This window comes from Pelobates fuscus, chromosome 1 (genome assembly GCF_036172605.1).
Source record: "Pelobates fuscus isolate aPelFus1 chromosome 1, aPelFus1.pri, whole genome shotgun sequence".
Lineage (NCBI taxonomy): Eukaryota > Metazoa > Chordata > Amphibia > Anura > Pelobatidae > Pelobates > Pelobates fuscus.
Genome location: NC_086317.1, coordinates 280,833,308 through 280,850,926, shown reverse-complemented (window position 1 = coordinate 280,850,926; position 17,619 = coordinate 280,833,308). Strand labels below are relative to the sequence as shown.

At 40.4% G+C, this 17,619-nt stretch overlaps 1 protein-coding gene across 2 annotated transcripts in view; it reads right to left on the bottom strand.

Moving 5' to 3' along the window:
* Positions 1–17,619, bottom strand: part of CAMKK1 (calcium/calmodulin dependent protein kinase kinase 1) — a 454,400-nt gene that overhangs the window by 36,369 nt on the left and 400,412 nt on the right. For both annotated transcript variants that reach the window (XM_063457438.1, XM_063457439.1), the window contains exons 14-15: positions 8,912–9,040; positions 3,834–3,934 (exon numbers count right to left, since the gene is read on the bottom strand). In XM_063457438.1, coding sequence (XP_063313508.1) covers positions 3,834–3,934; positions 8,912–9,040 — 230 coding nt within the window. The remainder of the gene's footprint in view (positions 1–3,833; positions 3,935–8,911; positions 9,041–17,619) is intronic.

Here is a 17,619-nt window from a genome sequence, read left to right as displayed (position 1 = left end):
ACCTGTGTTTATTATACATTACCCCCCCCCATAGCCAGTAACCTGTGTTTATTATACATTATCCTCCCATAGCCAGTAACCTGTGTTTATTATACATTATCCCTCCCATAGCCAGAAACCTGTGTTTATTATACATTACCCCCCCCCCATAGCCAGTAACCTGTGTTTATTATACATTATCCTCCCATAGCCAGTAACCTGTGTTTATTATACATTATTCCCCCCCCCCCCATAGCCAGTAACCTGTGTTTATTATACATTATCCCCCATAGTCATTTATCGTTGGACCTAGGCAGCATGATGTCTTAGGCCGGCCCAGAGAGTGAGTGAGTGAGTGAATAAAATAATATTTATGTTCAGAAACATATTAGTAATATATGTAAATCGGGTTCATGCAAAGAGGGTGAAAAGGTATTAAAGAAAAACACACTTAATGCATCAAATTTACAAAGCCAAACTTGTAAAAGCTTTCCTCATTTCTTTCTCGGGATGAGGAATATATCGGTTGTAGACTGAGGATTTCCATCTGCCCAATCTTTTAATAATATGCACTGGAGTGTCAGTGTTGAAGGAGACCGAAGCTGCCCCTATTCTAAATGAAAGACCCGAGACATGGATACAACCCAATCTTAGGAGTAGTCTTCTGATGTAGAAGATGAATTTAGCCGTAGTCAGAGGGATTCAGTGAGAGTAGTGGTGAAATGTGTGTGGCATGACTGAGTGTGGGTAAGTAAGAGTCAAGTATTTTAACTGGGCACTAGTTCTAGGTGGGATAAAGTGGTATAGCGGATGGATGAGTAGTTTGGTTCGTTTTAGAGGTTTGTAGAGAAAGTATATAGTGATCATGATTTTTAGCGATATCCAATATTTTTAAGGTGGTCTCAAACAAACATAAAATGCTATATAAAATTTGTGGGAATATCGAATAGTCATGTACATTAAATCAGAGAGGGCTCAGAATATCGAACCGTCGATCGGTAACCTTGATGAAGTAGTGGGTCTGTTTTATTAAATACGCGGTAATATGCTTTTAATGGGATAGGACGTTAGGAAAGGTGTGTGATTGGGATAAGTGGTTGTGGCTGTATTTACCTTATCCTGGGACCGACCTGGCTCCTAAGCTTGAGCCGCGCGTGGCTGGATCACTCCTGCCTCCACACGAGCCGCATGCGGCTTGATCTCCTCTTCTGACTTAGCCGCGTGCACTGACCGCAGTGATCGGTCACGTGGCCCGCCTGGCACTAGGAGCACGGCTCGAGTCACAAGCTCGCATTTAAAGAGGCAGTGGGAGCCAAAAGTTGATTCAGGCTCCCATTGGCCCACGTCATTCCAGCAGCCCCACACACGAACGTTTTGGGGGCGTAGGCATGACGTGGGCCAATCAAATGTTAAAGGATATTTAAACTTTCCTAGCCCTATCCACTTTGTCCTATCGTGGTTTCTGTGTCAGTACCCTTTAGTGCGTTCCTTGATTTTATTTTGGTATTGACCATGGCTTTGTTCTTGACTCTGAATTTATCTTTAACCCTTTCCTGTCTTGTTTGCCCGTGTGACTGATTACCATCTACCTGACCGCTATTAAGCATGTCAGGTCGGTCAGGTAGGAGCAACGTTGCTGGGTCATCCCCTTCTGGGGTGAAATTCGCTTGTTGATAGCTGGTTAAAGTGAGATATTGAGGGAGCTCACACGAAGTGCATCTTTCCTCCATGACAGCTAGGCCCCGCCCCCGGAAGCTGCATTCTTAGTGAGAGGAGGGACAGTGTAGCTGCTGCTGATTTAATAGGGAAATCGATAGCTAGGCTAGTGTATTCAGTGTCCACTACAGTCCTGAAGGACTCATCTGATCTCTGCTGTAAGGACAGCACCCCAAAAAGCCCTTTTTAGGGCTAGAACATCAGTCGGCTTTTTTTTTTTTTCCTGTGTGTCAGGCTCACAGCGTATACTGTGCCTACTTGCCCAGTGCCACCACTCATATCTGGTGTCACAATAGCTTGCATTTAAAAAACAAACAAACATTTTTGACTGTAATATAATAGCAGTCAGTTTCCTTCACACGTGTGCGTTTCAGGACCTGCCAGGGCACAGTGTCACACCAGTGCAACTCATATCTGGTGTAACAGTAGTGTACATTAAAAAAAAAAAAATACAGGGGGCTTGTTGTCACCTTTCGGGGACCCTTGGTGTTGTACGTGGCCGGGTGGAGGAAGAGACCTTCAATGACATCAGTGAGGACAAGGAACGGGACATGGCTAGCTTGGAATCCAACCTTGTGCAAATGGGGAGCTTGCGGTTGTGCAAATGGACCGTTTGCGGTTGTTTGCGGTGCTTTAAACGGGGAGTTTGGTCTGTCACTGTGAAGCGGGCGTAACCCTTACAGTACCTGATCGATACAACATCATACCTGATGTTTTAAAGCACGCTATTCCAAACAATTTAGGAATGTTAGGTGATTTATGCCCTTTATGGATTAAAACCAGACTCTGCATCAACTATGTAATTTTCCATGGCAGTTTTGCCATGGATCCCCCTCCGGCATGCCACAGTCCAGGTGTTAGTCCCCTTGAAACAACTTTTCCATCACTATTATATATATATATATATAAAATTCGCCTGCCTATTGAAGTCTATGGCGGTTCGCCCATTCGCGAACATTTGCGGAAGTTCGCGTTCGCCATTCGCGAACGGAAAATTTTATGTTCACAACATCACTATACAGTATGCTACAGAAAGATATTCATACCATTAGAGTATATTCATATTTCCAAAACATGTGGGTAGAAAGTTAAAACACACATTTCACTAAATCTGCTGTGAAATTTATTTGTACGGTGGCAATTCAAATGTTGGAATAATGTTACCCTCATTTTTTAGGTTTCTAGAGATGAACTCTATATGCACAGCAGCTTAGATATACAGAGGGATTTTGTCCCAATCAGTCACTAATATTTCTGGGTTTTCTTACATGAACCCTTTTCATTTCATGGCATAGCTTTTTGCTAGGATTAAAGAGGAATTTCCACTTCTCCTTATATTTAATAAATATATATTTGGGTGTTGTGAAAAATAAAATTAAATGTAGAACTCCATTCTATTTTTCCTCAGTTCCTCTTTCTTAGCTCCCTGTCAATCATTCTAATCATTCTTAAACTCCGTCATTTGCACTTAGCAGTCAGCATACAGAAATCATACAGAGAATAGAAGACATGAAACAATGTTATATTTCTCTTCTTCATTTGCAATTTGGGCCCTACCATTGCCTTGAATAAACGGGATTAGAATGTCTAATCGTCTGATTAATCTTCAATAAAAAAAATAAAAAAAAAGCGGAAAGCAAGCATTAGTGTTTATGGTGCCAGGGGTAACCTGGTGCTCCCCCAATATTAGTAGTCACTTTTGCAAAACACAGGGGTCACTTACTTGGGGTACATTGTAACTTGATTCTGAATCCTAAAGTGCTAGTGGCTCTGTAGCCTGTGTATAGTGTTAATGGGAAGATAGGTTAGTCTTGCATACCAGCCCTATATGGAAAATTATACAGTAGCTGGAATAATAAACAAGCACTTGGCAAACGAAAATGTTCAGTTGTGTCTCCTTCAATATGAATCTTCTTTCATTCGACGTACTGAATATTTATACAAGCCTGTTAACCTGTGGTAAGAGCCAAAATGATCCATAGAGAGCACAACGGCTACCACATATTGGTACCAAAAGGCCCCGCAAAGGAAACCGCAAGCAAATGTAGGGCAAAGTCAATAGACTGCATTAATATCAAAATGTGGGAGAAAATATCATTGGAAATCCCTCAAGATCATTTCTAGATGTGATTACTTACATTAAGAGGTTTCCTGGGGCAGACATGGATCGTTCCTCTCTTCTTGTGCATTCAAAAGGGTTTCCAAATGAGCGTTTCCTCAGCATTGCTTTCACCAATATCTTTAGAACAAAAAAAAGCAGGTAGGTTATATTTTAGATATGACAATGGTCTCAGTAACAACACATTCAGACGTGTTCTAAAGAGTATGAAACTATTACGATAAAGCAAAAATGTTTTTTAAAAAAGTATTAAACAAGAAAAACTTATTTTACATTTGTTCACCAGATACTTCTTGTATATATCTTCAAGAAACAAAAGACACATCTATCAGACATACAGCATATTGTTTTGATGTTTTCATCAAGTCTTAAGAAGCTTGTAATCTGGTATACAGAAAACCTTTTTAAGGAACAAAGTTATAAACTTAAAGGAACACTATAGGGTCAGGAACACAAACAGTGTTAAAAACACCATCTAGCCTCCCTTAAATTAGTAAAATCTTACTTGTATTCCAGTCTGCTGCTGCTGGCTCTGCCCCTGATCTGCCTGCTCGGCTGACATCATCAGAAGTGTTGATCTGAGCCAATCACAATGCTTTCACATTGGCTGAGACTGTCAAGGAGGCAGATCAGGGGCAGAGCCAGCACAAGCCAAACACAGCCCTGCCTTGAATCAATGCATCTCTATGAGGAAAGTTCAGTGTCTCCATGCAGAGGGTGGAGACACTGAATGGCAGTGCTGCCCCAGGAAGCACCTCTACTAGCCATCTGAGGAGTGGCCAGTGGAGGTATCACTAGGCTGTTATCTAAACACTCCTTTTTCTCTGAAAAGCCTGAAGGGAATTATTCTACTTACCAGAACAAATACAATAAGCTATAGTTGTTCTGGTAACTATAGTGTCCTTTTAAGTGAACACTCCATGCAGGAGATGACCTCCCCTTCCATCATTCTTAATTATGACACAGCAGGAATTTATGGTTTATAAATGGTTATAAATTAAATTGTTACTTTACTCTCCGTGACCACTTTTACTTTGAGATGTAGTTAAGATGGCAGCAATCTGTATGTGCAGCATTTTAGCTAATTAGAATACTGGCACGTGTGATGTAGGAAGCCTGGAACCTTATGTAAAGTCTGTCGTGAGCACACATTGTTACTTTGTTAAAGTCGTAATCGGCTTCCACCAATGCAGGCCGTGCTGGGTACACACGTGAAAATCTCCCCTCCCTCTCTCCCACCATCTCTCCTTCCCTGCTTTTCTTATCATTCATCTGGGTATTTTTTTTTGTTTTGTTTAATCCACACCCTCCATTCCTCCTTGGCTTAGAGTGCATGCATCTCTATGAGAAGCATTTGGTTGGGCCATGGAGAGGAAAAGAGTGATGACCGATGAGGCATGAACACCAGTGAGTGGAGCTTGCCTGGTGTTGAATTCAAGGTAAGTTGAATATTGCTCAACAGGACATTCTAATTTTTTTATTTTAAGTAGTTGAAGTAGCCATTTAACAAAAGATGTATGGACTTGAACATTTTTTTTTTCGATGTGTCCTAAAATTGCAGTATTATGTGATATGAGTTATCAAACAGGTAAACAAATTCTACCGCCCAGTGAGTGATATGTTACAGACACCAAGAAAAAAACCCAGATATGGCTCCATGACACACCTACTTACATCAGCACCAATCAGTTCTCACATATCTACCTCGTATCCGACTACTTTCTTTTTCCACTCTTTAACATTGCTTGTTTGAATTTTTTTTCTAACATAATATGCCTGGCCTTTTCTTTCATGTATTTTATTTTCTGTAAGATATGGTTTCATGTGCTTTAATATGTGGTTTCGGGTTTCGATGTAATGCCATATAACTAACCTGTATCTTTCCTATAGGACATATAGGGAATCAACTGCTCTTAAACTTATTTGCACCAGACTGGTGCTAAGTTTTGAAAGTTAGTGGCAGCCAGTACTACCAGTCATTAAGTGGCGGTTAGCCGTTACCATAGACAATAATGGGAGCTTCAAGCTACTACAGTAGCTTCCCTGTTGAAATTTGCAGCTGGTAATCAGTAGCAACAACTTTGTCGAGTCCTAGGTAGATATTCTGCTTAACTGACCTTGTTTAAATAATCTATTCCGCTATTAACTAGCGAGTCAGTGGAATGTGCAGCTTGGAATTAGCATGAATTATTTTATCAGGAAGCAAAAATACCTCAAAGAGATATGAGAGAACAATATATAACGAACACTCTCGATGTGCTAAATTTAAATATGGGTCATCAATCCTACCTCAATTACATCAATTTAGTACAACAGTACAATCTGTAAGCTATAAAGACACTGATCACCTCAATTAAAATACATAATTATATAAAATAAACGGTCACCTGCATTTTATGATAATTCTTTAAACCAGAATAAACAGGTAATATTCAGTGTATTGCCATGGAAACAATATGCTCTATAATTCACTGACAGCAGCAACATTGATTAATATTGACTAACTATAACTGCCTGCATAAACATTAAGTCAATGGTATATACATTTTAAAGCAAAATAGTAATAGTCATTTGGCTCAATACATGCAGCATCGTTTGACATGGGAAAGAGCACAATAGATATTAATACAGAGAGTATGTTCCCTCCTTGGGACACATTGGGTTGACATTTGAGAACTAATGTTCCTATGATACTCCTATACAGTATATTGGCTTGGCTGGATATCAAAGGAAATGTCATTCTTAATCAATCATAATGCAATACCTTTGACATTATTTACCTTGAGGACTAACCAGAGCAGGATTACCATAAGGTAACCTTAGACAGCCCCTTAGTGGGCCATGGAACCACTAATTTTCTTTGTCTTATTAAACAACCTAGGGGAGCAAACTGGTACCTACCTACACCTCCATGAGATCTTAATCCTGCTCTAGGGCTAACAAGGAGTTTAAATCTTTTTTGACAGCAGCCACAAAGGGCCAGTTGCACACCACTATTGGAGACTGCATCTACCATTCTTGAGTCTTAAGGCACCGGATACATTTTCCCCTTATCAGGGTGCGAGATGGACTTGGCATCTTGTCTTCCAGGAGTGGATAATTGTTGCTTGTTGCATTTGCTAGCTTCTCTATTGTGTTATAAAAAGGGGTTATTGCTCTATGTTTAGTTTAGTTTTATTTATTTTTTTGCTGTGAGGACCAAAAACAGGTATTTGTATCTATATCTGTTATCTTCCCAGTTGTGCCTTTAGAATGCAATGCCAAATACAGCTTTCAGTAATGCAGTGATTTTATGTTGCAATATTATGTAATAAATCTTGCAATCGTTTTTAACATTATAGGTTGTAATCTTTAAGTTGTTTTGTTGTTAAAGGGACTCTATAAGCACCCAGACCACTCCAGCTCATTAAATTGGTCGTCCCAGGTCCCATAAGCCTGTAAATGTAATTATTGCAGTTTTTAATCAACTGCATTAATTACCTTTGTGTGTTAACTCCACCTCTAGTGGAAGTCTACCAGAGAGCCACTAGAGGAACTTCCAGGTCGTTAGACTACTTTTGGTCCAGCATCATGTAAAACCCTGTGGGAAAGCATTATACATGCTTTCCTATGGGGGATATAGTAATGCGAGTGCGGCTTTTGGCACGCATGCGCATTAGGTCTCCCCCGCCGGCGCAGCCACCTTTTATGCACCAAGTCCCATAACAATGTATCCCACAACTTTCCTGAACTTTAGGAACTGGAACAACAGGGGTTATTGATTCCTGTGGAGCTTTACATTCTCTGATACTAAAAATTTGCAGGTTATTAATTCTTGTGGAGCTGTGCATTCACTGATTCTGAAAACTAGCAGGTTATTGATTCAGGTGGAACTGTGCATTCTTTGATACTGAAAACTGGCAGGTTATTTATTCCTGTGGAGCTGTGCATTCTTTGAAACTGCAAAATTAGCAGGTTATTGATTCCTGTGGAGCTGTGCATTCTTTGATAATGATAGCAGCAGAAAGTAGGTAATAGGTCCCTGTCACCTAGTGGCTGGAAACAGACTTGTGGTGCCATGTCAAAAGTAAGTACTATAACAAATATCACAATGAAATGCTACACAGAGCTTTGTAAATAATAGAAAAAGTGCAAAATTAGTAGTTAATTTTCAATAAAAAGTAAGTGAATTATATGTACAGCTAGTTTACTAGATAAAAAGAAGAATGAATCTGCATTAGCTACGGAAGAGACACCCATATAAAACGGCAGGTTTTTTTTATTCATCATTTATATTTCGCTAACACAGAATGCACACAGAATGCACACAGAATAAACAGAATGTTTAATCAGAGTCCTCAAATGGAAATAAAGCCCACATCAATCTCAAACGCATCGAAATGTAAAGGCTTGAGCAGCAGCTGAGTGTTAAAATGCCAAAGCTGGGATCTGCCAGTATTATACTTGTGTGAGAAGATTACTATTTATTGCATTTGAAGGTCAGTCAATGATGACAATTTAATCCAGATAAAAATGCAAGCTTTATTTTTCTGAAATATTTTGTAAGGAGAGGCAGTTTTAGCCCTGGTCCTGCAATGGAATATTGCAGTTTCTCTAAAACTGCAATGATTTATGTTGCAGGACTAAGTGAGACAGGACCACTGCACCCAGACCACTTAAATGAGCTGAAGTGATTTGGGTGCCTATAGTGTTCCTTTAAGGTGAATCATGTTATTTCTAGGAAAAGAAGGCTGAAGTGGCAATCCTATTAGTGGGGTATTACATTTTTGTTTAAGACCAGCAATGCATAGTGTATCATAAAATATAACACATCTTGTATAAATGAACAACATAAATATTGGTAGATAAACAGCAGGTGACATACAGCTGGACAGGATTCTACTTAAGACTAACCAGAATTTTTTCCCCCCGCAGTGTTGCTGGATCAGCTGTGAGTACCATTTATTGCCTAATTTCCATAGAAATAACACTCGTTAATAAAACTTTTTGCAACCTCAAGTCGTCTACAGGGATCATGAAATCCTCAACAATGCCAGGTATACAGTAAAACATATAAACATATATTTGTTACATAAAAGTAAATACATTATTTCTTACCACTGTTGTCAAACTAGGTATGAGTTTAACAGAGTTCTTCACCTCCTCTTCGGTCACTTCCACAATGGTACAATGCTCTTCTTCCAGTGGCAAGGGGTCCTCCCCATTCTGTGTCACCCATGGATGTAGCTAAAATAAAATAATACTGTCATCAATGTCATTTTATATGAGCCATTAAAAACACTTTCATCCATCATTTTATTTTAAAAAGAATTACTACAAGCTGAATATATTGCAATCACATGGCTATATTATTGGTGGCTGATGTAAATTTTATCCACTGTATTTTTCATTTGTCCTTGAGAAAAAAAGTTAAATAAGTGAAAGCATTGATGTATCTTATTTTTTCTTATTTATGCCAGGGATACATTACCTTATCTGCCCTGTCAAATGAAAGAAATAAAATGGAAAAACTGCTTCTTCCCTGAATTGTGCTTGCTTGGAATATTCTAACAGTTGGTAATGATAAACAAATTAGAAAAACAAACTTCACAAACTGCAAAGATATTGAACAGAAAAGATACAGATACACACAGACAAATACACACTGACACACATGCAGATACAAAGATACAGGCAGTTACAGATACACACATACAGACACACGGATACACACGCAGACACAAACAGATACACAAAGATACACACACATTGACACAAAGATACACAGACACATTGATTCCAATTACTATCCCACCTCTCCTCCGGGCTCCTTTGTTCCGGTCACTGAAATCTAATGGCTCAGTCTTAAAAGGCTGCATTAAGTTAAATAATTGCCTTGTGTGAGCTACAGACAGTGGTGCAAAATATTCTGTGATAATAGAGCTGTGGGAACATCAAAACCTCCTCAGAGGAAAGTAGTCACTCAATCAGATCTCATTATGGCCCGGTCGGTTGGTTAGCCCTGCCCCTGCTTTTTTTCTGTGAAAAGAAGGCAGGGGCCAAGAAGGACCACCTACTCCTGTGCACTGCTGCAGCACCAGTGGGCCCATCAAGCCAGTGGCAGCATAAACAGTTGTGGAAATTCCGGCCCTAGTGCAGTTGTATCGGCAGTAGTTCCACCCCTGCATCACTATGTATAGTACATCTTGGCCAAGCAGATATTTAACTCTATTCAAACCAGCTTAGTAATGTGGCATGTTTCTATTTAAAGGTTTTGCCATGTACTTCATATATTACTGGCAATTATATAGCACCAACATATTCCGCAGCGCTGTACAACTGGGGAAAACAGTACAATATACAATACATAGACAAATACAAAAGCTAAAGAGGGCAAGTCTCGTGAGCTGAGATCTAACCATTCAAGCTCTTTTTTTACAAAGTGCTTAGTTAGACTCTGAGCTTACAATCTAAAGGATATATTGGGGTTTTGAGAAAAAATGCTATATTTAAAACCACACTGCAGGAAGGGAGGACTATGCAAGAAGAAAATCTAATTCTAATCAAACTATTACATTCCAAAAGCTTGATGCCATATTCCTGCCCCATTTGTTTTACTGCATGCCATCATTGATATAGTGGTAGAAGACCGGTATAAACAATAGATGTACCAAACTGTAAAAATCACATCCAACTTTCTAAAATATAAATATTTTCCAATTTATGGTTACAAATCAACTAGTTTATATAGTTTATGAAGGCATGGTGTCATTGCAGTCATGTAGTGAATTGATCAAGTCAAGCACATAACATGTAAAAGTAAAACTATAGGAACCACTACCTTTCATAATTTGGTTTTAAGGTTTTTTTTTTAATATTACATTTCTATCAATGGCATACTTCATAGAGATGTCATTTTAGTTTATAAATGTATACAACGATAAACTTGGCAAGTCTTGGCTGGGTTACACCATGTATCCTTGTATGACATAATGGGAGATGTTTATGTAAACAGTGAAAGGTTGCAGAGGAGATGGAAGGATGAATAAGCTACAATCTACAAAGCAACCAATTAAAATATCATATGAGGACATTAGGCTTTTCTACTACCTTGGGTATTTTGAGTAAAATTGTATTTGATTGCGGTATCTAGGACATAATACTGATTACAACAGCAGTAATATCAAACAGAACAATTTTTTTTTAGAGAACTTTCAACTTGACCCAGAATCTACCTAAATAAAAAAGGCCTTCCCTGGCCCGATTTAGCTGTTCAAATCTCTGTTAGAAGCTTCAAAATTTTCTGTAATTGTCTGTTAGACAATGACTGAGCATCCACAATACTGTGGGTCACTGACGGAATTGTAGAATTTTTTTTATCCGGAACTTTGTAATTCAAACTGAAATATCTCATAATAGACAAAGATTCCACAGAAGCTCTGACTTTATACAAATTATACTCTTATTATATCAATGATTCCAGAGTAAGCGGACCACCCTAACTGTTGATAGTGTGCTGACACAGAGAGTCTGGTAAATGTGAAGCAATAAAAAAAAGAGAAACACTGCATAAAACCTAGAATTGTGAAATCCTGACAGAGAGAGTCTGGTTTATGTGAAGCAATTAAAAAGAGAAACATTACATCTAGAATTCTGAATTCCAAATTACACAATATAAAGTTATTAAAAGAGTTATTCCCTCACATGCATCATCTCAGTGCATCCACATGGATATATTTTAGAGCTCAAATGAATTCCCAAAATATATGATGGTATTGTCCATGCATTGTGCAGCCATTTTGAACAAGCCCTCTAGACCAACATTGTCAAGGAAGACAAAAAACCTGATATTTGCCTTGATTCACAGAACACTCTCAGTTCCTTGTTTTACTCCTCACAAGAAGAATCCACCTAGCACAATTCTTACTAGTTTCCATTAGAGTAACCACTATACTTGTGCATAAATGAGTTTGAGCAGGTATATCCGAATCAAATTCCTTTTAATCCACACCTGAACGAATGGATACATCCGGGATTCATTAAAGGAGTGTTAATCAGTCTAGTAACTAATTCAGTTATTTTAGATGAGGTGGGGAGTGCTTCATGGGACTTGGATCTGGAATGTGTCTCTTACATCAATATGTTTCTCTAGTCCAGCTATCCAGAATATATGTCAGATTTATGCCTAAGAGTTTCCAAAGAGAACACCTTTAACCCTTTTAAGACAAGTAAGCTTAGGCACATCATATGATATCAAACATAATGTATGTCATCGGACATAAAGTGTTAACCTTTCTTCCTCCCGAGTATAGCGTGATTCTGCATATTTCTTGGCTCTTGATTCCTAACTTACATTAGCTAATTAAAATGCAAAGATTTAGATATCTGTTCAGCAGGATAAATTATCTCCGTAAAAGCCAATGTAGAATCACTGAGGGATAACAAAAAACAGCTGCTGTGTACAGATATGCACTGCGCTCCTCGGTATACAAGCTAAACCGTTGATCATGAGATCTAATAAAACAGAAGCATAAATAAGAAATCCCACTCATGTGCATATTGATGGGAGGTCACAGAGATTACTATACAAATTGCAAAAAAGAAAATTATGTTATCTTTTTTTAGAACGCTGATTCAACTTAACATCTAAGAAACATAAGAATAGAACATTATTTATAAACATAATCACATTTTATAGTTTCTATAGGTAATATTTAAGCAGATGTTAATATAACGTGGCTGCTACTTTTTGCTCTTTCCTTCTGTGTAAGTCAGTGAGTGCTTTTCTGTTCTTACATTGATCACTATAACAAGTAAAAACTTCTCATCGCGCATACCAATGTAGGCACTGCTTCAAAAATAATGAATCTGATAAATCATGCCACTACAAAAAAAGCACAGATATATTACTATAAACTCATTACAGTTAAGGAAATTACAGTTAAATGATAACAATACAATGAAATAATAGAAAGTGGGCAGAACTACCTTAAAGTCAACATTGGTGGCTCTAAATTTTGTGAGGCCATAGGCGAAACTTAAACATGAGGTCTTTGTTAAAACATACATAGTGAAAAAAATAAAAATAAAACAAGAGGTTGAATGTGTGTGTATAAGGAGTTGTAGTTGTACTGAAAGACTGGCTTGCAGAGCTGGATACAAAAAACTAGACTCCGTTTTCAGCATTCAGAGGCTTGCAGTGTCGTAGCTCCCTGTGCTGCTGTGTTGTGAGCTCTCTGACTGTAGTCCTGGCATAATTTGCAATAAACAAATGTAATTTGAAATTATGCTAATCATTTCTACACATTTGCAGGGTATGGTTGCATAGCCTGGTCGTGTATACATAACTGCTGATAGTGAAGGGCTTATTGTAAACAAAAATGAATTTTTGTTGGGCGACAAAGCTTTAAAAAACAAAAATAATAGCGTAGGCGAAGCCGGGCTTCCATGCAGAGCAGACGTGCTGTGCCTGAGCTCCTAAGAGTAACAGTCCCTCTCTTATCAAACAGCTGCTATCACATATGGGCACTCTCTGAGTTGAGGGAACTCTGCTGACTACCCTGAAGCCGAATCGTGATTATACCCCACCAGAGACCGGGTCTCTCAGTTGCGGCCTACTGTGGACGGAGCAGAGGAGAAGCTGCTGATCTTCTCGCCCCTCAGACCCGAGTTCAGCTCTGCACTCCTACATCCCATTACCCCGGACCGGCAGGGAATATCCCCTGGACAACATGCTGCTGACTGCCTTGCCTACAGTGTGCTCCACACTGCAATCTGCCAACGCACCGCCTGCACCAAGCATTCAAGATGGCTACTGCACCACCATCAAACGAACAAGGTATACATGTGCCCCAAAGGCCACGCGGCAATTCCATAGCACTTACCCTGCAGTTCTTGGATACCATATTTCAAAACCTCTGGTTAAGAATCAGGGAACGCACCCAAGCTACCGTGACAGAGCAGAGGGGGTTCGCAGACAGCAACAAGCCGCCAAAACCGAAGGTACGTCCCCCAGGCGATTTTGCCTAGCAAGCTCTTAAACACATGTCTGTACGCCCGGACCGAGAGCCCCTCTTTAACACCAAGCGCCCGCCATTGAAGTGAAGGCTCACCCACCAAAGACAGCACACTACAGCCAGACCCACTCCTTGCCATAAAGGAAGGACGGAATTGACCCCGGAGAAGACTCTGATCTGTAAACGGGGAACACCGGCAATCATACAGGCCAGAGTTGGAAGGTAGCCCCGATCTGCAATGCTGAGGCCTGCTGCCTGGGCTATCCTGCATACACGTCTACCCTGCTGCTGGTAGGAATCGGCTGATTAGAGACTGCACACACCCTGAGATAGCGGCGATGGCTGCTTCCTAACATGACATGCAATCTGTACTTTTTTGCTTAACCGTTAGTTTTCATGCTTTATTCGGCTTTTATGGTTGACACAACCTCTAGTGTGGAGCACTCTGGCATTAACGCCAGGGCCGTCTTTAACGCGGGGCAAACGGGGCAGCTGCCCCGGGCCCAGTTGCTCCTGGGGGGCCCAGAGCAGCTGCCCCGTGGGCCCCGCGATTTGCGCAGCCCCCCTTGGACCCGGCGGTGCGGCTGCACAGAGCCGCACCGGCCCGCACGCTGAGGAGGCTCCCCGGGTGGTTAGGTACCAGCCGATGAGTAATTTGTAGTTTAGTTCTTGTAGTTTGGAGCACATGGAGCTCTGGTGCGTGAGAATATATATTTTGGTCCACTGGGCATCGGTGAGCTCTGTTCCTGTTCCCATCACTCTCTCCCACTGTGCTGCGTGTTTCACTGGTTTGAGCGAGACCTTCGATCTGAGCATAAAGTAAAGGACTGAGATCCCCCGGGGGATGTGCGTCCCGCTATCGCAATAACTCGAACTCTGTAAGGGGTCTGTGAAAGAGATGTCTCCCTTGTTGGGCATTATAGTAGGTCTTGATTTGGAGGTACTGTCAGGATATTTATATTGGCAGACATTTTGTGCTATGATAGAAATTAAAAGTGTATATTGCCTGAATCACTCAGAACAGAGCAGACTCCATTTTGGATTTCAAGCTAACAAAGACACAAATTTCTATCCTCTTTGTAACTAAACACTAGCCTGAGCTAAGGAATGCTTTGTATAAACAAACCAAGTGATACAATGAGTCTAACAGAGAAGGAGATGGAATACTCTTCTTAATGTTAGCTTCACACAAGAAAGCCAGACACCAGTGACCAGATAAGACTCCGTAATTAATTTTACTTTCTATATTTTACAAAGTCCCATTGTAATTTAGGGGTCACATTTAGTTTATACTTGTAATTTTTAGAAATTACAGCAGGATTGGAGACACACTGTCTGAAGAAAGCCCAAAGAAATTCTTTGAACTGACAGAAAACTTAAGTTATAGGTAGTCATATAGATAAGCCAAATGACGTCTAAATCGTCATCAGGAAAAGTTAACTGTTTCCTGGATAGGAAAGTTTGGTTAGGCGATACTGCCCTCTATGGACCAAATACCTAAATTGCTATATACAGGGTGACCCCACCTTCGATTTCCTATTGGCTTATCAAGTAATGACGAACAGAAAGTCTGGCCCTTTAAAAATGAGGATCACAGGCTAAGAGGAAGTAAGCAAAGAGGAAAGAAAAAGAGAGTGAGCAGTCGGGGGCAAAGCAGTGAGAGCAGTCGGAGTTGAAGTGAGTTGGAGTTTGGGTTTCAGATTCGACCATGCAAAGAAATCCATGACAGATATCCACTCCAGGGCACTCAGAATTTCTTACACACCAATCACACATCCATTCAGTTCCTACTCATATGATGAGAATATCTACCTAACTGGTAATTATACTGGTTTCATTTAATTAATCTAAATTAATTAAAATTTTCTAATAGCATGATATATGACTGGATAAATCACGATCAGATTTCGATATTTAGAAATCTTAGTTACTAAAGAATATATAGTTATAGAATCCCATTCTGCAGGTGGTAAAAGGATAATTATATATTAATGTGGTTACAATCACATGTTAGCATATCGTGTTATTTATCCAGGTGTATTGATTTGCTCTAAGATAAGATATCTTTTTAGGCAAACTAAAATTCGGCTTATAGAACTTGGTAGATTTCTCTTATTGGATGGTTCCAGGAAATGACTAATGAGCTGGTTTAAATGTTATGTTATTTAAAATTACATGAGAATAGATCGTATATGTCCAGAAAGATCTAACCAGCATTGAAAGGGTTATTCTAACTGTTAGCTAAAGTTTTATGGCCTTACGCTGCAAGCTGTGTGAAAGAAAGCTTTTCTGTGTGTCTAAGTTTCACTTTCCTTCTCTGTGAAGCCCATCATAAATCTTGTCTTGACAATTGACTGTGTTAACCATTGGAACGTGTTTTACCATTGCCATTTGTATTGCATATTCATGTTATACTAAATATTCATTGATTATTATCACACATGTTACATATTATTATTATTTAAATTGTCACAATAAATGTTATCTATTTTTATAACAAATTGTGATTTTATTTTTATGGAATACATTTTCCTTACACGATAACGATCTTTGGAAACTAGAGAATTGAAATAGTGGGCAATTCTTAACGGTTTACTATTATTATCCCAATAAATATCCCCACAGTACCGAAATCTCTCTAGCCCTGTTGGGGTTTCGTTCTCCATTAAGTTGGCGAGTAACCGTGGTGCACCATTGGTGTATGTGGGTTCGGTCAAAGGCTGCCACATCCTTGGGTAGGAGCCCTCCTGCTACCTCGGGGTTAAAGAGTACCGGGGTCATCGGCCCCGGTCGTGTGGTAAGAGAGAGTTTCGTCCGAATTGCTTTCCAGACTTTCAGCGTTGCTCCGATAAGTGGGTGGTTCTGGGCTTGGGTATTATTCAAGAGGTCGTATCTCCAGACTAGTGCCGGGATCCTCCCCTCCATCAGTGCCCTTTCCATGCATATCCAGTGCTTAGGCGCGTGTGGGATATGCCACTCGACAATACGTAATAGGTGTGTGGCTCTGTGGTACTCCCTCATCGATGGTAGACCTGTTCCTCCCTGTTCCTTCAGTCTGTGAAGCATGGTCCTACGAATCCTGGGCGATCGGTTGCGCCATACAAACTTAAAAATATCCGAATCTAGTTGTCGGGGAGGAGATTCATTTTGACGGCGTCCATTCTGCCGAACCAGGAGACGCATAGGCTAGACCAGCATACCATGTCTGTCTTAAGTTGTAGTGTGAGCGGAGCGAAGTTATGGGTGTGTAGGTACTTGAGGTCTGTCGGGAGCCAGATACCGAGGTACTTCAGTTTGGTGGTTCACCACGTGAATGCGTATTGCGTGCGTAGGTGGGTGGCCTCCTCCGGTTCGGTCGCAATGAGAATTGCTTCTGATTTGTTGGTGTTAAGTTTTAAGTTCGATATCTGTCCGTATTCCTGAAATGCTTTTAAGATGTTCGGTAGTGACACCAGGGGGTTGCTGATGAAGAAGAATCGTCGACGTATGCCGCTATCTTGTGTGTGGTGCCTTTCAGGGTGAACCCAGAGATGCCCCCATCCAGTCTGACCGCCCCCAGGAACGGTTCCAGGGAGAGGGCAAACAGGAGGGGGGGCGAGAGTGGGCACCCCTGTCTCGTCCCGTTTCGGATCTGGAACGTCGGTGACAAGGCCCCATTGACTCGTATCCTTGCGTTCGGTATGGTGTATATCTGCTCCAGGGTAGAGGTCATGAACTGCCAGTCCACTCGATCGAACACCTTCTCCGCGTCCGTGGATAGGAGAAGGGTGCGTCGATTTAGCTGTCTCGCCGCGTGGATGATGTTCAATG